Consider the following 23955-nt stretch of genomic DNA (forward strand, 5'->3'; position numbering starts at 1 on the left):
TGCAGTCTGTCAAGAGGGACTGACATTAAACCAATTGAATTGGATTGTCCGGGTTGGGCTAAGCCTACAAAGGAGAGGTGCATGATGAGGGGTGTGATGGACAGCGGAGAAGCTTCCCTAAGACAGGACAGGTCACCCCGAGTCCTGAGGGATGGGGCTCTTCCTCGCCAGCCCCCTGACCCCTCGGCTTACATCCTGGACTTCCCTGCATTCCGCTGCACTGCCCCTTTAAGAGGCGCGCCTCTTTCCTGAGCAAAGGAGGTTCCGGGCATACAGCCCCGAGCCTGCCAAGGTTGTGGGCTATAAATCAATGCTGGCACTCCCTTGGCAGTGGGCTCTCCTCTGAGTTGCCCAGATGGCGGGCAGGCCTGTGGCTCCAGGGGCAGCCAGGCTCACAAGAGGGGGGAGGCAGGCAAAGTGGGGACACAGCTGGGCCCTGGGCCCCGATGGCAGCTGTCCACCTCTGTCTGAGGGCCTTGGGCCAGAAAAAATGCCAAGGTCCTTCTATGCCAGTCACAGGGACCTTCTGACTCCTGAGTCACGAGCTGGCATTGACCTTTGGGGTCACAATCCTCTCACCACTTCCTGGGATCCAGGCCTCACGGACATCCTCTGAGACCAAAGGCAATGGGGCTGTCCTTTCGGATGACCTCTCAGAGTCCTAGTCTGTTCTAGCATCCAACCCCCAAGTTCTGCCTGTGGGGCAGAACTCTTCTGCCCTCTTCCCTCTTGCTGCAGCCAAGGTGTGCTCTTTAACCCTCCGAAGGACAGCGGCTTCCCATTTGGTGGGGGTTTGGGACCTGTCCCCTCTGCCCTCACTTTAAGCTCCCCAGAAAGACAGGCTAAGATTTCTCAAGGTCAGCTGCAGAGGGTGGCACTCTGCCCTCTTGGGGGCTGGCATCCCTCAGCCACCCTCACAGGTGCTGTGACAGAGGGAACATATGTTGCTCCCACCCCAGAGGACAGTAACAACATCTCAGCAGCCACAGCCCCACAGAGCTGAGCTCAGCAGGCCTTGACAGACCTGGAAAGGCAGCCTCTTGCCTGGGCCCGGGGCCTGGGTTGTGTGTGGAGGGGGAGAAGCAAAGCCTGGAGACCCTTCCCACAAAGGAATAGACAGGCTTGACTGCTCTCCCTCCTCCCGCCTGCCCCCAAATAACCAACAATATATCTAGAACAGTGGGAAACTCCTGGGTTATAGAACACTAGAGATTTCCTGGGACATTCTTGCCCTCAAGTTCTCCTGTGAAAAGTCAGAGCTCCCAGGAACTTAGAAATCCTCTCACACACTCGTTGTATAGATGAGGAAACTGATGAGGAAACCCCCATTGTATAGAGGAGTAAACCCGGGTCTATCAGCATTCAGGCTATTTCCGCTCTATCACGTTTGCTTCCTGAATAGAAATCCCCTGAGCCACCAATAAGCAGGATGCATTATGTTCCAGCTGTGATAGTGTAGATGGAGGTTAGAGAGTAAGTAGGACTTTCTCAGAATGGCGGACTACAGAAGAGGAGAAGACGGAGTGAAGAAATTGAGTTCTCCAAAACAGTGCGGTGGGAGCAGGGAGGGTTGGAATTTTGCAGAATAGAATAGAGGCAAAGGGGACTGGCATGGAGCCCGAGCAGGGCCCATGGGGCGTGGGGCTTCTGGGGTTCTTCACTGAGGACCTCCAGCCTTCACCCATTCCAGGCTTCTGGGAATCTCCGGTAGTTTAAATTCAGGCCTTACCTCGGCTGATTCTCTTGGCTTATTCCTTGCTCTCCCGGGATGGCTTATCTGGCTGCCAGAGTCATTTGCCGTCTCTAATTTGTGTTTAAATTAAAGTTCCCACAAACAGGGGCTTAATGTGCTGTTACCAAGAGCTCCCGGGCCCCCTGCAGCTCCGGGAAGTTGAGGGGGCTGGGGGAAGAGGCCGTTCTGCACGCATCGAGGCTGAGCCCACTGGGCATAGGCACCTGGGGTGAGTGAGCCAACTGGGTGCGTCCTGTCCTCACTGCTCTCCCCAGAATGGTGACCCCTCGGGGCAGGGCTCGTGCTCACAAAAGGCTTGGTGATGGTAGACTTGACAAGGGGCTCCCTTGGTGGTTGTTCACCCTTTTTCGGGACATTGGAAAGGAGGCAGGGGAGGTGCGTAATCAAAAGAAGGCTGGGGGCAGAATCAGAGAAGCTCCGATTTTTAGCACTTACACAGTGTTCCCTGTGTGCCAGCGCTGTTCCTAGGGGCCTCGTGACCACAAACTCACTTAACTGTCTCCCCAACCCTATGAGGTGGGGGGTTGCTATTCTCATCAGCCCCATTTTTATGGATGGGGAAACTGAGGCCCAGAGAAGTCAAGTACCCCGTCCAAGATCACATCGCTAGTAAGAGGTGGATCCGGGATTGGCATCTATGCGGTCTGGCTCCAGATTTTTTTACGTGCTGGGCCACCACCGCGGCCAAGATTTGTCTGTTACCCTCCAACCTCTTGATCACCCAGTGGGGTTTCTCTTTGATTGCCAGTGTGAGGGAGACAGAATGATCCTCCTGTAGGCTCTTTCTTCCCTCTCTGAGTCACAGATTTCTCATCAGTAAGGTATGTGCGGGGATTCCAGGGCTCGAAAGCCTTGAGGAGATAGCTGGGCATAGCAGCCAGCAGAGGCGGGCCCTGGGCACCAGTCTGTTTCATTCCCCTTGGCCTGACCACAGCTTCCGGCTGCCTGTCCCACACTGCCCCTTGATTCTGCTTTCCAGGAAGGCAGGGATTCCTCATCCCTCAGGGAAAACCCTTGGTAGAGCGTTGTCCTTCATTCAACCTCTCTGTTCCCCGGGGGAGCCCCTGGAGAAGAGGGGTAATAAAGCTGACCTGGGTCTCTGAACCACTGGGGACCCGGTCCTCTGCACCCAGGTGAGGCCAGCCAGAGTTCCAGCGGGAAACAAAAGACACATTCAGAAGGGCTTCACGGAAGGGAGTTTCATGATATGACAGTTTGCAAGGTATAGACAGGATTCGGGGAACCAATAAGGGCCGATGAGGCACCAGGAAAGCCCCAAAGAGGCAGGAAATGGAAATGTGCAGCAAAGCCTGATTCGAGCTGGGGTCATGATCGAAGGGCCACCCAGCAAAGCTGTGGCCACAGAGGAGCCCGAACCCCTGCTGGGACTCAGGCAGGAGAGAGAGCAGGCAGCAGGGGATGGGAAATAAACACAGTGGCTTCTCTCTCCTTCCCTGCCAGGACCCCTGCTGGCCAAACCCCACAGAAATCAGGAGGTCAGGAGCCCACGTGATTCGGTCTCTTAGGGCTGCTTCCCCAGGGCCCAGGGCAGCCTGGAGAACACAGGGGCAAACAAAATAACCCGCCTGCCCCACCTGGGATCCCCATGTGACGGCGAAGCCTATCTCTGCTGCTTTATCACCACCTCTGTCCCTGCCTGCAGACCAACAGTAACTGACAGGGAAGGAGATCCAAGACTCCTCGTTTGACAGAAACAGTCTGGCTCACAAGGAAGGTGCGGATCCAGGCAGAAAGGAGGTAGAAGGAAGGAGGGCTGCCTGGGCCAGGCGTGACCTGTGCCTGAGCGTGGGGAGAGGCCAGCAGGACAGAGCTGGGCGGGAGATGATGTCAAGTGGCGAGGCGAAATGACCGTACGACGTCAGGATTTAGTGCAAACCACTGGATCCTGCTCCTGCCTCCCCTCTCTAGACGGTGAGCCTCTGGAGGGCAGGAATTTTGTCTTGCCTATCCTCCACAGCTAGCTCAGCGCCTCTTAGGTGCATGAATTAGAATGCATTGGATAAATAAGTGGATAACAAGTACATGAATGAACAAGCCTAGTCACAGCTCTTGTGCACACCCCTGGGCCCTCGTCAGGGAGCACTGTTGAGCGAGTAACACGCCACACTCCTAGAGAAGTGTTATTTCTATCATCCGCCACCTCAGATTTTCCACACGGCCAGTGAGTCACTGGCCGCTCCAGCCCACGTAGGTCTCCAAACTGGCCAGAGGCTGTGCTTTGATGGCACCTGTTCATACGTGCAGTGACTTCCTTTGGCCGCTCTCGACGAGGCAACGGGGGAAAAGGCAAGTTACATCATTTTGCCCAGCAGCCTTCCTGTGAGCTCTTTCTCCGGAGAAACCTTGATCCATGGCAAACCGTCTGCGGTATTCCCGGCTGGAGCCTTTGGCAAAAGATAGGAGGCCAGAATGACAGTGCCAAAGAGGCAGCTGAAGGATCGTCACCCTGGGAGCCACAGCTCTGGCTCACTTTTTTTCCAATGGGCCATAAAGACTGAGGGAGGCAGGGGGAAGGGAGGGGGGTCACCAGAAAAACAAACTAGAGTTCCCGAGTGCAGTCGCTGTGCCGAGCCCACCTGGTGCAGTGATTACACGCAGATCGTGGGGCCAAGCAGCTGGCTTCCGCCTCCCCGCTCTACCACTCGCCCGCTGTGTGGCCTGGGGCAAGACACTCCATTACTGTGCCTCAGTTTCCTCATCTTAAAAAACTGCGGCTAACGCTCATGCCCACCTCATATGGTGGTAGAGAAGAGGAGATGGGCTAACAGTCGTGAAATATTTCAGAGTACGCGGTCCATACATACATAAATAATGTCATTACATATGTACATTACATACATAATTCATTACATACATAAATTTCATTACATGAAGTTGAGCAGGACGCTTTGTGGACGCTAGCCCCACAAACTTTCTTTTTCTGGAACAAGGCCAGCCTTAGCTACCCCGCAGGTCTGTTGTGAGCAGGGAGCTAACGCATGTGAAAATTAGAACGTGTGAAAGCTTGTTATTTGTCGTCAAGACCACGGGAGCGGCCTGATTTAGCAGGAGGCGGCAGGGAGGGATGTTCAAGGACTATCAGTCGTCAACTTCTTTTTTTTTTTTTTTAATGTTTTTATTTATTTTTGAGACAGAGAGAGACAGAGCATGAGCAGGGGAGGGGCAGAGAGAGAGAGGGAGACACAGAATCTGAAGCAGGCTCCAGGCCCTGAGCTGTCAGCACAGAGCCTGACGTGGGGCTTGAACCCACGGACTGTGAGACAATGACCCGAGACTAAGTTGGACGCTCAACCGACTGAGGCATCCAGGAGCCCCAGTCGTCAACTTCTGATTATCTGCCTCATGGAGGTCCCTTTCTTGCCAACGTCGTCGTCAGCTCTTTGGCCTGTTCGAGTCTTTGGTTGACAACATCCAGGCGTCTCACGGGTCCCTCCCACAGAGCAAGGGAAATGGCTGGTCCTTCCCTTCCCACCTGCGAGGCAGGTATAGCCAGTGGACACAAGCTGTGAGAGAGGGACACACACCTCCGTCTCAGCCCGCTTTCCTTTGAGCAGGAGGGGCAGGACAGGGGAGGGCGGCCAGCTCCTCTGTACCAGGGCCTCGGAAAGAAATGGGTTTGTCTTGAATGTGGAGAGCTGGGAATGAGAACAAATACACATCCCAGAGCAAAGTACAAATGTTCTGCCATATACTGCTACCTATGGGATTTCAAAGACTCTTGGAGTCTCAGTTTTTCTCATCCTCAAAATGGGGATAATTATACCTAATTAAAAGGGTGAAAATCGGTGACATATACAACTCCCTTGGTACATGGCTAGTCCAATAAATGGCAGCCACTTGAGCTAACATTTTGCATTATCCGCACACCATCCCCTCCGAGGGATGGAGAAGGGCTGACATCTATCTACACCAGGAAAGGTGGTGGCGACACAAGTGATTTATAACTCCGATGTTTACAGTTTCTTTCCAGGGAACAGACTAAGGGTTCATGCGTTCGTTCATTCAGCAAATGTTGCAGAATTTGTACAACTTGCCATTATTTTGCTCACTCGTATTTGTCTGGCTCTCACCACCGGAACTGCGAGGCTTACGAGGTCGGTGGCGGAGTCTGTGGAGTTCACTGGATACTTAGTGAAGACTGGCTAGGTAGGTAACTGAATGGACGGAGCCCAAGGCACGTCTGCAAGACTGACATGGCGGGTGCTCCTGGGTGGCTCAGTCGGTTGAGCGTCCGACTTCGGCTCAGGTCATGATCTCACGGTTTGCGAGTTCGAACCCCATTAGGGGCTCTGTGCTGATAGCTCGGAGCCTGGAGCCTGCTTCGGATTCTGGGTCTCCCTCCCTCTCTGCTCCCCCACCCTTTCGTGCTCTGTTTCTCTCTCTCTCTAAAATAAACATTACAGTTTTTTAAAAAGTAAAGTAAAAGACTGAAAGGAGGTAGGGGCAGGAGGCCTGCATTCTGGGCTCAGTCACGCCTCCAGGAACAAAACTTTCCCTTGACCTGGAGCCTCCACAGACCTTCCTTCAGCTGTAAGATACCGGAGGATCACTGGAGCCCCCACAGACCTTCCTTCAGCTGTGAGATACCGGAGGATCACTGGAGCCCAGACTCCAGGAACCTTTTCCCCAGTGGGAAGATATCCATGCAACTGCTTAGGTGTCTCTAAAAGACCTGGAGAAGGGTTCGAGTCCCCCACTCTGAGGAATACAGCAAGTGACCAAAATAAGGATGATAGGGGCGCCTGGGTGGCGCAGTCGGTTATGCGTCCGACTTCAGCCAGGTCACGATCTCGCGGTCCGTGAGTTCAAGCCCCGCGTCAGGCTCTGGGCTGATGGCTCAGAGCCTGGAGCCTGTTTCCGATTCTGTGTCTCCCTCTCTCTCTGCCCCTCCCCCGTTCATGCTCTGTCTCTCTCTGTCCCAAAAATAAATAAACGTTGAAAAAAAATTTTATTAAAAAAAAAAACAAGGATGGTAAAAAAAAGGATTGATAGGAAATGGAAGGAGCAGCCCCTTCTTAGTAACTTAACGGAGGGAGGGAAATTCCAGCTAGTGGGTACGTAACTAACATAAAAGAAGACATGACCTAAGTAAGGCCCCGCTTTTGTGGATATCGGGTGCTCCCACGTGTAAGACACACTCGTTCTTGCCCACAGACCTCACTTTGTGTGATCCAGGCTGTCCAGAGACATAAGAGTAAAGGGTGGAAACAACCCAAATATCCATCAGCTGAAGAGCGGATCCACACAGCGAGGCATATCCATACGATGGAATATTATTCGGCTGTGAAAAGGACTGAGCCACGCCGAAGTACTGCTACACGCTGCAGCACGGATGGCCCTCGCAAACATTATGCTAAGCGAGATCAGCCAATCACAAAGACCACACATCACGATTCCCTTTACGGGGAAGTCCAGAACAGGGAAATCGACAGGGATGGAAAGGTTAGTGGTTGCTTAGGGCTTGGGAGGGGGTCTGGGGGGACACGAAGGTGATAAGTAACGGGTATGAGATTTCTTTCGGGGGTGATGAAAGTTCTCAAATTGTGCTCATAGTTGCACGTTATCTGTGAATACACTGAAACCACCAAATCATACGCCTGAATGGTGAATTGTACGGTATGTGAATTATTTCTCAAGAAACCTGTTTAAAGAGCGAGCGAGCAAGCGAGGAGGGAAAGGGGCTTTGAGAGGGAGCAGGAGGGGGCTGTGCTCAGAAACAAAGCTCGAGGCCTGTCAGTCCTGGCTGCGCCCTCAAGCCAGAGCCTGCACATCACACAGGCAGGGTTATGGTAGCCCCCAAGCCACGACTCGGGAAGATAAATTGGCCCCAGAAGGTATGGGGCTGGGTCTCTTCTCCCCTGACAGCTCCCTCTCTGTGTTTTTTCTGGCACAAGAAACATTCTGTCTTCTTGTATAAATAGGGGAAATTTATGATAGGTTTCCCCCTTCTCCTCCCTGGTGGGCTACTCAGAAGGGGCCTGGGCGGGAGGAGGGAGATATAAATGTGGAAAGACTTGAAGGAGTCAGGGATCTTGGCTCTGGCCCCTGCTCTCCTTTCCCTCCGCATGTTTGACCATCTGCGTGAGGAGGCGGCTGGAGAAAAGGTGCAGGCCCAGAGAGGCGGGTCTCTGAGGCAGATATCCAACAGGAGGGGCACAGGGGAAATTAGGCAAGCATGGCTTGGCTATCCCGAAGCATATCAGATGAGACACAGGCCCCCTGCCTGGTTTGGGTTATTTCTGTCCTTGCTGCTGGTTGAGGCAGCTGATGGGGTGGGAAGAGAATTCATCTTGGATTCAGAAAATGGACAGAAAAACGAAGTGTGACCTTAAACAAGTCACGTCCTCTCTCTGGGCCTCATCTATAACAAAGCGGGGGGTGGGGGGGAGATGAAACCGATCAGGGGGTCAAAACTGGTTTTAGCTATGGGGTCCTTTCTCTAAATAAAATCCTTTCTTTAAGGTTTATTTATTTTGAGAGCGAGCAAGCATGAGCGGGGGAGGGGCAGACAGAAGGGGGAGAGAGAGAATCCCAAGCAGGCTCCCCGCTATCAATGCAGAGCCCGATGCAGGGCTCGAACTCACGAACCGGGCGATCGTGACCTGAGCCGAAATCAAGAGCTGGACACTTAACCCACTGAGCCGCCTAGGCGCCCCTCAAAATCTTAAGTAGCAACCCAACGGCTAACATGGGGTGTCCCGCTGAACTTCTTGGGTTCAAATGAGGGCGGGGTGAGAAATGCCGAGGCCCCTGTCATGACTGTGAAGGGGTCTGGCCAAGTGTTGCATGATCTCCAAGGTCCCCTCCTTCTCCGTCTGCAGGAGGGGACTTGCCCCGTATAGAGAACTCGGGCTCTGCATACTCAAGGTTGGGACCCCAGTTCTACCACTTACTGTGTATCCACTGGCACATCACTTATCTCCTCTGGGCCTCAGTTTCCTCGCGTGTAAGTGAGAATAATAGTGATCCCTCTCTCGGAGGACTGTCACGGGGGTTATATTAACTAACGCGCGTCATATCTGGCACTCAGTACATGTCATTATTGTAACTATTCCCTGACCTGATGAGACTCCCTGCCGGTGAGTCTGAACCACAAATCTGGTGTAAGGAGGTACGTCAGGAAAGACGAAGGCAAAACTGCCGTAAGAGAGAGGCCCCCAGACACAGGAACTTAGAGAAAACAAGTTTATTCTTCGTGTAACAGTCTCAGTGGAGCAGTTCTCAACGGCAGGCAGTTCGGTTCCACCTGGTCAGTCGGAGACGTGGCTTCCTTCCATGTGGTTGCTTTGCTCTCTCTTAGGGACTTCTCCTCAAGTGCATGGTCAAAGCTCAGTCCCAGGTGCATCGGGTCCAGCTCGCGAAAGAAGAACTTACCCAATGTCTTAAGGCTCTGATGACATTACTTGGCTCCCGCTCCCCTCTGGCCACACCTGGCAGCAAGTGCAGCCACGAAATGGGTGTCCAGCCGCAAGGCTGTCTGCTTTCAAGCAACAAGGAGAGAAGGGGTTTTACTGAACAGCTAGTGGTCTTCATCCAGGGCTCAGACCCACACCTGAACCACCCTCTTCCCCTTCCCCTCTCAAAGGACGGGGGCTAGAGACCACAGTCCAGAAAACAATGTGATCCCCCATGAGGTCACTGTGCTCCCCGATGGCCGTCATGCCAAGAACAGCAGTCACAGGACAGTGACTTGGAGGCCTTGCTCCAGGGAGAATACCCCTCCATCCATCTTCTTCACAAACATGTGAGACAAGCTTCTGCCCCCACTGCCCATCTGCCGCTTTCTCATGGTCCTGCCCCATTCTCTACCCTCTGTTCCCAGTCACTAAGTGTGACTACAAACGCGGGGACACAGTAGGAATGGGAGGCGAGCCCCGGGGAAGGGAGGAGGCCATGCTTTGCAGGCAGCTCAGGCATGGGGGTCAGTGCCGGGCAAATCCAGCTACCAAATGTGTGACCCGAAATGGGGCAGCTCTCTGAGCTTCAACAGACTCTTCTGGAAACAGGAATAAGACACTCACTTGTCAGGGTTGTTGTGAGCATCGAACAGGACACACCCAGACTATAACGCTGTGCCCGGGCACAGAGTAGGTCCTCAAGAAACGTAACCGATTTTACTCGGCGCCAGCAAAGCCAACCTGATCCTTGCCCCCTGGCCTCATCCAGCCTTTGCGTGGCCTTTTCTCCCTCCCCTTCCTGGCCAGTGTACCATCCCCCCCCCCCCCACCCTCTTCGTTACCCCCGTCCTCACTGCCTTCCCACCTGAACCCACCTGGATCTGTGCTTTCCACCTCCGGCAAGTCTTCCCTGACTAAGCATTCCAAAACATTCCCACTTACCCACTTCCCACCCCAGCCCCCACTCCAGAGACTTACTCTTGACCCAAGGGGCGTATTAGACCGAGAAAGTAGTTCCCCCAGCATGGCCGCCACAGGGAAAAAAAGAAGTGACTTCCCCTTGAAGTCTCTGGGCACTGAGAGGGACGGCCAAGCCAAGAGCCACAGCAGAGGCTGGGGAAGAACTCAGGCATCCCAGCCTCCAGAGCCCCAGGGCTTCATTCTCTCCTGCCCCCACTGTGTACACCCCAGCTGTTAGATCAGTGGGTTGAGCGGATCAGGCTTAGAGAATCCATTGAGCCCTTAACCTCGAAGGGGTTCCATGCCTCTATCTCCAACCTTCTCAGGTCAGAAAAGCAACATCCATAATAACTAAAGCTGACACAGTACTGCCCACTCTACTGACACTGCTCCGGGCACGTCACACACACGGACTCATTTCACTTCCACAACAGCCTGTGAGCTAGGACTATTAACTCCATTTTGCAGATGAGGAAACTGTCGTCTGGAAAGGTAAAGTAACTTGCCCCAGATCATACAGCTAGCCTAAGGCAGGGCTGAGATTCAAAACCAGGCAGTCGGGCTCCAGAATCCATGCTCTTAACCACTCTGCTATAATAAGACCTAGCACCAGGGCGCCTGGGTGGCTCAGTCGGTTAAGTGTCCGACTTCAGTTCAGGTCACGATCTCATGGTCCGTGGGTCCCAGCCCCGCGTCGGGCTCTGGGCTAATGGCTCAGAACCTGGAGCCTGCTTCTGATTCCGTGTCTCCCTCTCTCTCTGCTCCTCCCCAGTTCATGCTCTGTCTCTCTCTGTCTCAAAAATAAATAAATGTTAGACAAAAAATTTTATAATAAGAGCTAGCATTTACTGGTAGTTTCCAGGTGCCAAGCCCCGTGGAAAACACATCCCGTGGATTTCATCAAATCCCAAACAACCCCTGAGATAGCTACTGTTAATATTATTCCAGTTTTACAGATCAAGAAACTTAAGGGAGCAAAGTTAAGCGACTTGCCGAAAGTCACACAGCTAGATAGCTTTACATCCCCTAGCTGCTTTACCCCACATCTCCCACCCTCACCCCCAGCTCCTCCTTCTCTAGGTGGGTTTTAGCACCTTCCTTGACAAATATGCTTTACCCCCACAGCCCACACCCTTATGCTCCTACCACTCCCATGCATTTCTGTCTCTTTTCCTCCCCACTCCCCCACCCCCACCCCTCCACAGTCCCCCATCCCTCCACCAAAACTACCCCCAAACCCTACTGTCCCTCTCCCTCAGCTCCCCTCTGCCCTCTCCCACAGTTGCAGCTCCCACAGAATCAGATGAATTTCACTTAAAAAAAAAAAAAAAAAAAAGAGCACCGGATGTTCCCCAATCAGGCCCCCACTGAGCCTTGATCTCCAGCCCCCAGGGGAGGCACCGCAGTGACTAGGCTGGAGAGTCAGAAATAAAATCCTCATTCTATTCCCCCACCCCCACTTGCCATCACTCATCTGGGAATCCAGGGCGAAGAAGGGAGCTAAAGTGCAGAGCGTTCATTTAATATTAACAAATTGAAATGAATTCTTTTAATGCCAATTAACTTGGAGCGGCCCCTTATTAATAGTAATTTAGATTCATACTTGGGAGAAGCGGGGGACGGGGGGCTGGGCCAAATGTGCCCAGAATGTCAATGTGATGACGGAGCTGGAGAACCCGGAGGGGAGGGGCAATGGCAGTGGCAGTTTTACTTCTGCCCAGTTGGGTTCTGTTTCCCTCCGGGAAACAGACAAAGTCGCAGGAGGTGGATCTTGGGGAAACAGATTACTCTAACAATTCGATTTTTGTACTTGCACTGGATCTAAAGAGGCTGCAAACCTCATCACACCATTTTGATGGTTTACTTCACAGTACTGCTAAATAAGAATCTCCTCGGAGGTGAGATATACCCCAAACTATCCTAAGCCAGACCTCTCCGACCAGAAGTGATCGAGTCTCAGGCCAGCTCGCCCTTCCTTCTTTGTGTCCGTTCAAAGCCAGAGCCACAGATCAAAATGGGGGTGCCCTGATCCCTGCCACCTCCACCTTAATCAAAAGTAAAAGAGAGAACTAAACATTGTGTTTCTTCTGGGAATCCTCTTCCAGAAGGTAAGAAACCCAACAGGCTTACCCTGAGCTAGCTGCTGACATTTAGGGGAAGTACAAAGATCTGCTTGTACTTTTCTTAGAATTTAGGGAAAAGATGAGAATTAAAATTGCAACTTTGTGTACCAAAAAGTTGCCCAGGATAAAGGCAAGGAGAAAGAGCTCAGTCCTAGACTAAAAAGTCAAACAGAAACTCTGATTTTGCTGGCTCCATGGGGGAGGGGGGGAGAACTAGAACCCCGAATGTAGGCTTTGACCCAAGCAGGACATTGCTTCTTCCTAGGTGTCCCTGTTTGGCTGGCAGGGTGAGTCAAATTTGAAGCTGGGAATTGTGGAGGTTGGGGGTGAGGGTCCTGAAATGAAGGAGAAAGGAGTGCAAAGGAGGCTGGGGAAGGGTAAGCCAATGTATAAAATGGTGAAGTTTATTAAATAAAAACTTTAAAAACGGTTTAACATGTAAAGATTAAATTTAAAGAACAAGTCAGGTTTTAAAAGGAGGTAAAATACATCAAAATTGAGAGATTAAACAAAAATGAGGATAAAGCACAAACTACTTCAAGTAAATTATTCTTCAAAAGAGGAGGGGGTTGGAATTAATCAAAAGAGACCTTGTTCACACCCCCATAGAGCTTCCCAAACAATAAATTCATTTACCAAACAAAAAGAGAAATCAACACAAGACTAACAGTTTCACACGGAGGGAAAAAAAAATCATGGAGATTCAGCAACAGCTAAAAAACGAGTGAGGAAGGAGAAAAAAGAAAGAAACTTGAAATCCATTAACTGATTATTGGTAAATATTGAAATTGAAAAATGGGATGGAGAAAGGTGGGAAATTGACATCATCAGAGAAGTGAAACTTGCAAAAACAGAAGGTGTAACTCACCCCCAAAGAAAAGTAAACTCTCCGTAAGTAGAATGCTCCTCCCCAAAAGAAGGAAATACAAAATTGATCTAAAAAGTACCACCCACCATCCCCTGAGAAAACTGTACTAATCCGAATTTAATCTTTGCCCAAATCTGAAATAGATTATACAAACAATAAATAAAAGGATCCCTTCCCTTCAACTGCGAGAAAAAGAAAATCGGATTTAAATTGCGTAATGGGGCAGGAAGGGGGACGTAGTTTGCAGGTGCCGGAAAGGATGGGGGAGGGGGTGTTTCAGGGGTGGAAGACCTGCTTACCTTGCTCTGGAGCGGCGGCCGGCGTACAGAAGTGAGCGCGGGACCCTGCGAGTGTCTGCGTGTTGGGGATAAAGAGGAATAGGGGATCCGGGTGCCCCTGCTCGAGAGAGGAGAGTACAAGGACTAGGGGTACCCACCTCCCCACCTCGGCGCGTCTCCCTCCCTCCAGTACTCAGGCCTAGAGAGCTACTGAAAGTTACAAATTGCTTCCATTATTAGCTCATCCCGGGCGTCCTGGTCATTGGCCAACCCTGGACCACGTGGTCCCTCGTACCAATCGATCGAATTTCTAGTTGCAATTCTCTGTCTGTCCCTTGGCTCTGGGCAGGAAAGGGGGGGACCGGTGGCGCGGGGTTTAGGGAGGGGCTAACGAGGGGGGTCTCTTCGCCCCCTCACTCTCCTTCTTCGCCTTGTCCCGGCCCTGAGTGGCCGGCCCAGAAGGGGTTGAAAGAATGTTGTTGGCTGGGACACACCCGAGAGGGCACACACTGGAGGAAGCTAACAGACGTCGCCAGAGACCCAGGGTCCTCTCCTCCCAGTTCCCCGGGCCAAGCCGGCCCCGCTGGCCACTCCCTCCTACAGCGCCCACTCGGCCCGCGGCGGTCCCAGGGCAAGCAGCCTGGCCCCTTGTCCCGGGCACTTGAATATCCTCCCCGGATCACTGCTTCAGCCCACACTTTGGGGAAGGTGCTTCCCTGGGCTCGCTCCGGATCAGGCGCCTGCGCCCTCAGGGGCACCCCGACTGCCAAATTTGCGCCCCTCCTGGGACTGTTTGAGAGAAGGACAAACTTTTGAACGGATTAAAAATCAAGAGGAGTCCGTCTGGGGCAGGTGAGCCGGGCTCTGGAGGGGTGCGTGCGTTTCCGCCTGAGGACAATCTGTGTCTCCTCTCTCTCTCTCTCTCTCTCCTCCTTACTCCATCCCGCTTCCCCTACCGGCAGATACTAATCTGCCCACCCTTGGAGGAATTTGGGTTGGGGCAGGGCGTCTGTCAAATAAATGGGTCCAGAGCGACTTTCCTCCCCCGAGTTTGGGGACTCCGGTGGCAGCTGGCAGAGGTAGGAGGATTACTTGTGAAACTGGGGAGGACGGGAGAAATTGGGGGCCTGGAGACCCAAAGAGTCTGGTTTCTTCTTTCCCCAACCGCAACTTGGCGGAAACTTCAGGAAAGTTTTTTGAAGGAAGGTGGAGAAGAGAGTAGAGTTGGGGTTTTGACGCTTAATGTGGGAAGGAGGGCTGCGGTGATCCCCATACTGGAGGAAGGATCTGTTTGCTTATCTCCCAGTCAGGGTGGATTGTCAGTGTCCCGAACCTGCTCACCCAGCAAACTCTTAGAGACGCTTAGAGATCCCCCACAGGGTCTCCGGGCGGAAAGGGAGAGAAGTACTAGCCGAAAATAGTTTCCCACTCTGCTGGGGTGGGGGGCGGGGTTATCAGTCTAGAGCCTCAGCTCGGGAAGACCTCGCCCCTGCTGCCCCGGGACCTTTCGCGGGCATTATTTTAAGTTAATAATGACACGAGAGAGGGAACAACTCCCACATTTCTTCTTCTTTTCCTTGTAAACCCATTTTGATCCAGAGACCCATCTCCTTAAGATGAAGTCAGAGGAGTGCTTCTCCCCTCCACCCCCGACCCCCAGCACAATCTTCCTACTTTCTCCAGCGCTCAAGGGAGGGCAAAGAGATGAGCCCCTTACCCAGTTCCGGAGCTGAGATTGCCCCTCATCTACACACAAGAGAAGTCCTGGGAGGAAGAGATGGCTCTTCTAAAAGGAGTCAAGTTGCAGAGGGTGGGTTGGGAAGGCGCGACTGAACTTGGGGGTCCCCGGGTTGAGAGTGGGGGGAGTAGGCAAGCCAGGGCGGGGGCTTGCGGCGTGATCTGGGAAAGCAGGTGAGGGCGGAGGCCGCTGCAGGTGCACTGGCAGGGCGGGGCGGGGTGGGGGGGGTAACTCTCAGAGCCCTGTGTTCTTGGAAGGGGACGCCCGGCCCAAACCGGATGGTCTCCGTTGCACCGGAGGTTTGTGCGTCCTGCCCTAGTCCTGCCCTAAAAAACCGGGCAGGCTGCTGAGGGCAAATTTGAACCAGTTCTTGGAAGGGGCCAGGAGGGGTTGTGCATCCCAGGAGGGACAATTCCCACGCCAGCGCGTGGTGTCCCTGGCCCCTGCCCAGCCCGAACTTCCAGAGGCTGCTTGGCCCTGCTCTGTTAGGAGCTGCAGAATCGCCCAGGCCTTTGTTTTCGCTGCGCCCGGGGTTTTTCTGCTGGTGATGCAGCGGCTGGCTGTCCGGCACCTGCTCCTACCCGAGCCCCCGGAATTGGGCCCTCCTGGCTAAGAGGTTTAGGAAGGTCGCAGCCCCGCACTGCCTAGGGACCTGGTCTTGAGAAGGACTATCCAGGGGCAGACATGAAGGTGATGGATACCCAAACTAAGCCCTTTTCTTTCCTCCCGTTCTGTGGCCCTACTACTTCTCCAGCCCAGAGGACTTGAGTGGAAGGTCTCGGGCTGCCCCAATCCCAGAGCTGATAGGGCAGCTGCCTAGGCGCTGGGTGCACCAAGAGGAGGTGTCTGGCTCTGGGCTTTGTCCCCCTCTTGATGAATCCAGTCTTGTTTTGCCCCTACCTCCCCAACACTCCCCCTACCTCCTCCCATAATCTGCGGGGCTCTCTCTCTTTTACTCTTCCCTTTCTTTTCTTCCTCTTTCTCTTTTTTATTAGGATTGATGGAGAGACAACAATTTGGCAAGGCTCCTCTAAGCCTGTAGTGGGGAGCTGTGGACTCGGCCCTGACTTCTCAACTAGGGGGAACCGTCCCATTCCTGGGCCCTTGCATTTGGCCCCCAAGTTGGGGGGAAGTCGACAAAGAACGGCATGAAGGATGGCTGGCCTGACACAGGACAGAGCCCCAGCTGGGGGGGGGGGGGCAGTTTTAGGCAAAATTTCCATTGCAGAGAGAGGACTTAGAAACAAAGGAAAGAAGGTTGAGGAAACAGCACAAAGGACTAGAAAATTTGAGAACCACAAAGATAAAAGACCAGCGAGGGAAGAAAAGATTTGAAAAAGCCCCAGCGCTGGGGACAGAGGAAGGGCCTCCCGGAGGCTGAGTGGGAGAGAAGTGAAGATGAAAAAAATTTGATAAGGGACAGAACAAAGGTGCAGGATTCGCCTGTTTTGTGAGGGGGGAAAACGAAGGGAAGGGAAAGCAAAGGGGTGAAAGGAGGGAGCTAGAAAGTAAAAGAAAAGGGAAGGAAACAAGAAAGAAAAAAGTAAAAGCAACAGAAGACAGAAAGAGAAAGGGAGGAAAGGGGAGAAGAAAAGAAGGAAGGTGAAGGAAGGGAAGAATATAGAGAAAAAAACAGCGAAGGTAGGGCAGAAAGAGAACAAAAGAAGGGGGGGAAATGAGAAATAAAGAGAGAAAAAGAAAAGGAGAGCCGGAAACCAGCCTAACAGAAAGGGGATCCTGATTTGGAGGTGCACAGGGAGGGAAGGAGGAGGGAGAGAGGCCGCGGTGGCCCAGCCAGGGTCTCCCAGGCGCCCGGGCGCCCTACTGGCTTCCCCTGGGGCTACCTGGGCCCTGGCCTCCCACCCCGGCTGCCCAGAACCCCAGTGGTATCCCGGAGGGAGGTGGGGGTTCAGCCGTCCCCTTGCGCCCAGCTTCTCCCAGGAGAAGCAGCTGACTGAGCTGGAAGAACGACTTCTTCCTGCAGCCATGCCAGCCTCAAACCCAGCACAGCGGGCCTGGAGGCGCAGCAGGTCAAGATCTGGTTCCAAAACCAGAACGCGGAGCCGAAGAGGCGGTTTAGAGATGGGGGGACCAGTGGCCACACCGCCCTGGCTTGTCTCCTCGCCCCCAGCCCCGAGAGCCTCCACCCTGACCTTGCTGGCAGAGGCTGGCTGCAGACTGACTGCTTTTGTTCCGCCCTGTGACCTTGGGCCTCAGTGTGATCTTAGGTCAAATGAGTCCTTTGTGCTGGAGGGTTCTTCTGTAATTTTGGTTGGCCTGTCTGTATTTGCGCGGGGGAGACAGGGGTGAAGATGAGGCCTGGTCCTCCCCAGCAAGGGCATGTTCATTGGTGAGAAGAAAAATCCTCCTTTGCCATCCTTCTCTCTCTCCATGCCCCAGAAAACTTCCTGCCAGGGCACAGGGTTTCTCTACACCAGAAAGGATTGTGTGAACTTGTAAAGAGCTCGGCATGAGGTTGTCCAGTGCTGGAGGAACCGGAGAAGGAACCTCAGTTTTGAAAGAGAATGAGGACGTTTCCTACAGGGGCAAGTGGAGTTGAGCTTTGCAGGATATAGCACTGAACTCACACACACAAAGACGTTAATTGGCAAAGGGGCTTTAGACTGTGCTGCAGAGGAATGAACTTGGGGTTATTGTGTGTCTGTGGCGCGTGGGGCCTACACTCCCACGCCCCGTTCATTTGCACCGGGGACAACTGCCCAGTTTGATTCAGAGGGTCTCTTAAAGCCAATTAGGTAACTCCTTTGTTTCCCAGGAGTGCAGAGGGGACACTGCCATTGGGCTCTCCTTGCTGCCTTGGCCTCTGCCCGTTTCTGCTTGCTGTTGTTTTCTGCCTCACTGAGGGGTTGGGGGGGGGGGAGGGAGACAGGAAAATAAAATGTCCCTCCCCACTCCCCTAGTCCTTCCCTGTACCCTACCCCCACCAAACCTTCTAGCTGCTGACGGTAATGAACTCCCAGGAGTGCAGAGGGGACAGTGGCTGAGATCAGCCAGATCTTCCAAGGGCAGCACGAGCCTTGGGGATGGGCTTGAGGGACCTTCACATGGCCAGCTGGTGTCCACAGTAAGCCTTGCAGCCCCTCTCGGGCGGGGGCGGGGGGGGGGGCTCGGTCCATTGCTTCCCAGCACTGTGCTTCTAGACTTCCTCCCCTTCTCTCAAGCTACTTCTTTCCTTCATTTCCTCCTCCCCCTCTCTCTCTTGCTCCCTTCCCTCCTTCTTCTTGTTCTTTAGGTTCTCTCTTTCCTTTATCATCTAGCCCAGGCTGGGACTCTTGTACTGTCTTTGTGCCCCCTGCCCTGAGGCTTTGCTGTGGGAACTTCAGGCAGGCTAATAACCTGAGGGCTGCCCTCAGGAGTTCATGATGTGGATGCAGTATTGGGACTGGGAGATGAGGGGCAAAATGGGGGGTAAGCTTTGCTAATCAGGTGCGGGATGAATCAACTGGTTTTCTCTATCAGTTGTGATTGATAGAGACCACATCCCAGTGGCTCATCCCAGGAAATCTTCCCCCACCTCACCGATCTGCTGGCCTGCCCCTGCCCACGGGGGTGGGGTTGCTGGTGTCCCCAAGGCCATTCTCTCCCAGGGCGAGTGAGGGCCTCCAAGAGCGCCCCTTGCCTCAGTAGATGGGGGTGCTGGGGGTGGGGGAAGAGAGGTCAGTGATGCCAGGTCAAAGCCTCAAAGTATTAAAGAAGCAAAGCCTGTTTCCCTATTCTCGATGCATTTTAGGGGTCCTCTTTCCCTTGGATGGAGAGGCTGCTCCTCTCTTGGCTCTTGGCTATCTCTCCGAGGAACACACCCCTTGATTAGCCAGGCCCGCAGCCATCCCCATCTGCTCTGCTGAGAAGGGAGGCCACTCGTTCCAGGCCTTGGTGGAAGGGATACAGACTGCCCAACGCGGCTTCCTTGCCTCAACTGGCCCCTCAGGGAAGGTGGGAACGTCCTTCACTTCGCAGGATCCGGAATCTCGGCTGGCAGAGCGGACAGCCGCGCTCTGGAGCCTGACGCCGGAAGAAGTTTCTGCCATTGCGCTCTCCTTGCTGTCTCAGCCTCTGCCCATGTCTGCGTGCTGTTGTGTTCTCCCTCATTGAGGGAAATAAAATGTCCCTCCCCACTCCCCTAGTCATTCCCTGTACCCTACCCCCACCAAACCTTCTAGCTGCTGACGGTAATGAACTCCAGCTTCCAGCCTTGCTCATAAGCTACTCACAGTGAATTCAAATTCTCTTCTGGGCAGGAGGGAGGACAGATGCTCCTTCCTCGGTCCTCCCTTGCTCAGTGATCCATTTTGAAGGCCTTTTGGGGTCAAAGTCAGACCAGGTTGCTTCCATTGGTATAAAATTAGCATCTTAAAAAAATCACACCCAGATTTCTAGCATCCCAGAATAGAAGTCTTGGAGCACCTGGCTGGCTCATTCAGTGGAGCATGTGAGTCTTGATCTCAGGGTCGTGAGTTCAAGCCCACATTGGGCATAGAAATTACTTAATAATAATTAAAAAAAAAAGGAATAGAAGGTCTTTACCCAGACCCACACCTCTTCTCTGGCCTTTCAAACCCGTTGATGATATAAAGGCTTGTGGAGGTGGAGGAACAGAAGGGAAATGAGCAATTTCCTCCATCGAAAAGTCAGTCGTTTCAGCTGGTCATTCTACTGTATTTATTTAGTACTTACTATGTGTAAAGCATCACCCCTACCTCAGTTTGTCATGACTGTCGAAAGCAATTCTTGCCCCTATAAGGCTTCAGTGTGTGTGGACAGACCTACAAATAAACAAATCAATGGAAAAGAAAGTCTGGACTCAGGCTGATTTTGACTGCAGCCTTCTATGCACCTGGTCTCAGAGCCCCTGGCTTCCCAGCTCCCGCTGCCCAGACCCAGTTGGTGCAAAGACAGGACAGGACGGCCCTGGGTCTCCTCTGTTTCCCCCACTGGAAAAATACCAGAATGGGGAGCAAGAAACATGCACTGGGATTGGCAGACAGGAAAGCCCTGAAATAAAGGGTTTGGGAGGGTCAGCAAAAGAGCCCTCCATAGGTACCTTTCCATCCTCGAGGTGTGCATTGTTGCTGTGCAGGGTGACGTGTTTCTCTGGGTTGCTTAGCCGACTTAGGGTTTGCCTTGGTGCAATCACGTGCCTGAAGGTGACAGCAAGGGTGTACATATGCAAGTGAGCTCAAGGTGGGGGGAGGTGGACAAGCATTTCTGCACCAGGCTTGTGTGCACTGGGCCCAGACGCCCGCACAGGAGCAGGTGCGTGTGTGCGCGTGCGTGCTGGGGGCCAGGCTGCACACAGATCCGAACATATCTCTGCATACATGACCCTCTGTGTATGCAAGAGTGTGTGTACCCGCTGAATTATTATAAAATTACCCTGACCCTTACAGAAAATCCATACCAGCCTCGGCCTTTCTCCCCCGACCTCTCGACCTCTGGGGTGCCTGAGGAAAGAGCTGACCCGGTCACTGCCTCCCCCAGTCAATGAGTCTCTCTCCATTAGCATAAAACATGAATCTGCTGGCAGCTTGACAAATTACAACTAGCAGCCAGAGTTTTGCCAACTGGCTGGCTTGGGCGCTGTCTATTTATCATTGAAAATGGTAAATCATAAGAATCCAGATGACTTAATTATTCAAATCCACCCAGGACCCCGAGAGCCCGCAGTCCCGTCAGTCCCTGGGCTCAGGGAGAGGGCAAGAGGACGGGTGCCGGAAACTTGGGGGCTGGGAGACGCGGGGTCCACGGCCACCCCTCTCCCCTGCCCCGCCAGCCGCCAGCCGGTGTATCTCTGCAGCTCTTGCCTGCCCCGCCTGCCTGTCCCTGTCCCCAGCCAATTGTTTTGGCCGCTGACCCTCCCAAGACTCTCCCTTCCCCGCCTCCGGCCGCCTGCCACACGTTCCCCTGACTCACACATGGATGTTTCCCTGCCTGTCTTTGTGTGGGTCTCTGTTAGTTTGCTCTCTCTCTCTTTCAGTGCCTTCGTTTTTATTTCTTCTCTTTCTCACATTCTCTTCGCCGTCTCTCTCTCTCTCCCCTCTCCCTACGATGGATGCTGAGCTCCCCTACCCCTCACGTGACTAACTTCTCTGATGGAGGTTTGCCTGCGCTCCTGCCCCCTTTGTTTCTAGTGTCTCAGGTGCCCACTCGGGATCCCCACGGACACACGCCGCACCACCCCTAACCCAGCGCCGGAGCCCTGGAAGGTGTGAATTCTTTCCTCCTGGGAGCCACGTGGAAGCACAAGTGTCATGGATGACCTCAGGCCTGCTCTGCCTTTCGCCCCCACCCCCATACACACAACCTTTCTTCTGTGGGTTTCTGCACAGCTGGGGAGATAGCAGACACGCTATCACAGGCATACGCCCCAGGGGGAGGCAGGACCGTGTGCCAAGATGGCCCACCTCGGGGCGGCCCCCTTTCTCTCAACGCAGAACCACCTCAAAGCCTAGCAGAGGGATGGCTCAGTGTGAGTTTTCCCAGAAAAAGAATCTGTTTGCAGAACAAATTCTACATCCAGGGGTCTTCACACAGAGCTTCTGGGGTCCCTTTGATTTCTGGGTCCTTTTATCTTTGCGTCTTCACAATCCAGTGTAAATATGCGCTATTTTTTCTCCCAGTCCCGGACCAGACTGGAGGGAAGCTGGTGTTCTCCCCGCCCCCACTGGGGGTGTTCGGGGCGGGGGGGGGTGTCCACACTCTCCCCAGTGCTGATGTTGTGTTCACACTCGAGGAGGACATGGGCGGTGAGGAGGGTCGCCACAGCCCCTTTGAATGGCATCCTGACTTATTCATTTGGGGGGCTTGTCCTCTCCGTGAGGGCCCCAGAACCCTGTCCCCAGACGCTCGAGCCCACTTCTGTGTCTGCAGACACTTGTCAGCTTGCTTCCGAGTGGCTGTCAGTGGGTGTGTCTGTCTACACGTTTTCAGGAGTCCTTATGCTGGAACAACAAGTGACAATGTCCCCACCAACAGGACACCTGAGGAAATAGTTCTCTCCCCACAATTCCATGTTAAGGCCTCTGAGCAATGCCGTTCTCAATAAAATATTGGCCTGGCCAAATCATAAAAGTCTAAAAGAGGGAGCCACTCATTTCTGCAACCGGAAGTGCATAAGTTCTTTCTTGAGTCTAGCCTCCTTTTCTTTTTCGGGGTGGAGTACGGGCAGGGTTGGAAATCTTGGGAGACGACTCCCCCCTCCTCCAAGAGAACATCTATGGCGAATAGGGGACCCCCACCCCGCCGACGCCGGGCTCATCCCCACCGCTAACACGTGCGTCACTTCCCTCCTTCCTTCCTCCCCACCTTTCCGAGCCAGGTTGGTATTTGACCACAAGGACAGTTGGCGAGGGGTGAAGCAGGAGTGGAGAGGATCAAGATTCAAAAGCAGGCCAGCAGCTGGACGCCAGGGAGATCAATAAGGCAGATAGATTGGAGACAGGTTTCTCCCATTTTTCTTTCTTTCTTTCTTTCTTTCTTTCTTTCTTTCTTTCTTTCTTTCTTTCTTTCTTTCTTTTTTTTTTCTGCTGGCTCAGCGCCCCTGCCCCAGCTCTGACAAGCAGGTGGGGGACAGAGCCAAGCCCTGGCCTCTGTCTGCCCTTCTAACTCAAACAGGTTCCTAATCCCTGGGTAGAGGGTAAACAGTCTCCGAGCACCAGCGGGATTTAAGCACCAGAAATGCCGCTAATGCACTTCGGGCACTGTTCCCTGCCCCCACTCCCACCCCGTGTTACTAATTAGCCCAACAGCTTGGGAGAAGCCTGGGAGGAGCAGCTAAGAACGCCTTTGTGCGGACCCCGCAAGCCCAGGTCTGAGCTCTGGATAGTGTCTCTGGAGCTGGACCTGCTGAGGGTGGCAGAGGGACTCCCGCCCCCCCCCCACCCACCCACCGACTCCTAAATCAGCTCAAATGGAGACCAAGGCGTTTTTTCTGTGCACCCCTCCCTGAATCCCCCGTCTCCCCTTGGCTGTTCACAGCTGGGAGGCAGGTGGGAGATAAGAGGGAGCGTGGAGTCGGCTCCGGAAATCAAACGACCCAATAAAAAATTAATTGTCTAATTAAAACCATGAGGAAGCCCCTTGCCAGAGTTTGGCTCTGAGTCGTCAGGGCTATAAAGGGTGGGAAAATGAGTCTCAGCTCCTAATAAATCCCTGATTTGCAGCTTGGTCTATCAGCGAAGGAGCACTGAGCGTTCTGCCTGGCTAGGCCTCCTGGAGGTCATTCCATCCCTCCCTCTGTCCCCAGCCCAGGTGGTCACGCCCACTGCCATCTCCACTCACCCAACTCCAGCCCTGGAGACAGGAGCCTCTCCGAATGGACAGAAAACCACTGCTCAGGGAGGGCAAGTGTTCCTGAGACTGTCAGGCTCCCCGATCGGGTGCCACCCGCTTCTTCCTGGTCTTTCTCCAGGAATGGAAACTTTCTGGCAACTTCGCCAACTGGAGAGGTCTTGGCTCAAGTTAACGAATAATTGTTATAGAGGGGCTTGCTGTGTAGATTCATTTTGACCTCACCCCCTCCATTTTTTGTGAAAAATACATTTTTATGTAATTCACAAACCAGCAGTTTCCCTCCCTTAGACTTCAGGGCTAATTTTTGCGGGTGAATGACAGGCAACCAAGCTAAGAAACTTAACCTCCCCCACACAAAAGGGCTGAGTACACTCTGCCTAGTTGACCAAATCTTCTGGAAAAATGAACGCAGAGCTGGTCCAGGGAGGAGTGCAGAGCTAGGCAAGTCTCGGGTGTAGATGGGGATCCAAACCTTCTCCCTCAATCATTGTACCAAATCTTCCCTTG

General features: G+C 53.3%; 1 protein-coding gene across 2 annotated transcripts; it reads right to left on the minus strand.

The window, feature by feature from the left end:
* Positions 1 to 8945: 8945 nt before the first annotated feature.
* Positions 8946 to 18658, minus strand: LOC106989338 (uncharacterized). 2 transcript variants are annotated; one of them, XM_053226331.1, is made up of 3 exons: positions 13696 to 18658; positions 13422 to 13518; positions 8946 to 9251 (listed from the first exon to the last, which is right to left on the minus strand). In XM_053226331.1, the coding sequence occupies exon 1, from the start codon at positions 17124 to 17126 to the stop codon at positions 16035 to 16037; it is 1092 nt and encodes a 363-aa protein (XP_053082306.1). In that variant the 5' UTR covers positions 17127 to 18658; the 3' UTR covers positions 8946 to 9251; positions 13422 to 13518; positions 13696 to 16034. The 2 variants fall into 2 exon arrangements, with proteins under 2 accessions (XP_053082306.1, XP_053082307.1); XM_053226332.1 differs by having other exon boundaries at positions 8946 to 9254.
* Positions 18659 to 23955: the final 5297 nt, after the last annotated feature.

This window comes from Acinonyx jubatus, chromosome B4 (assembly GCF_027475565.1).
Source record: "Acinonyx jubatus isolate Ajub_Pintada_27869175 chromosome B4, VMU_Ajub_asm_v1.0, whole genome shotgun sequence".
Taxonomy (NCBI): domain Eukaryota; kingdom Metazoa; phylum Chordata; class Mammalia; order Carnivora; family Felidae; genus Acinonyx; species Acinonyx jubatus.

Coding starts and splice junctions, on each gene's coding strand:
- LOC106989338 (XM_053226331.1), bottom strand. CDS start 17,126: ATGGCTGCAGGAAGAAGTCGTTCTTCCAGCTCAGTCAGCTGCTTCTCC.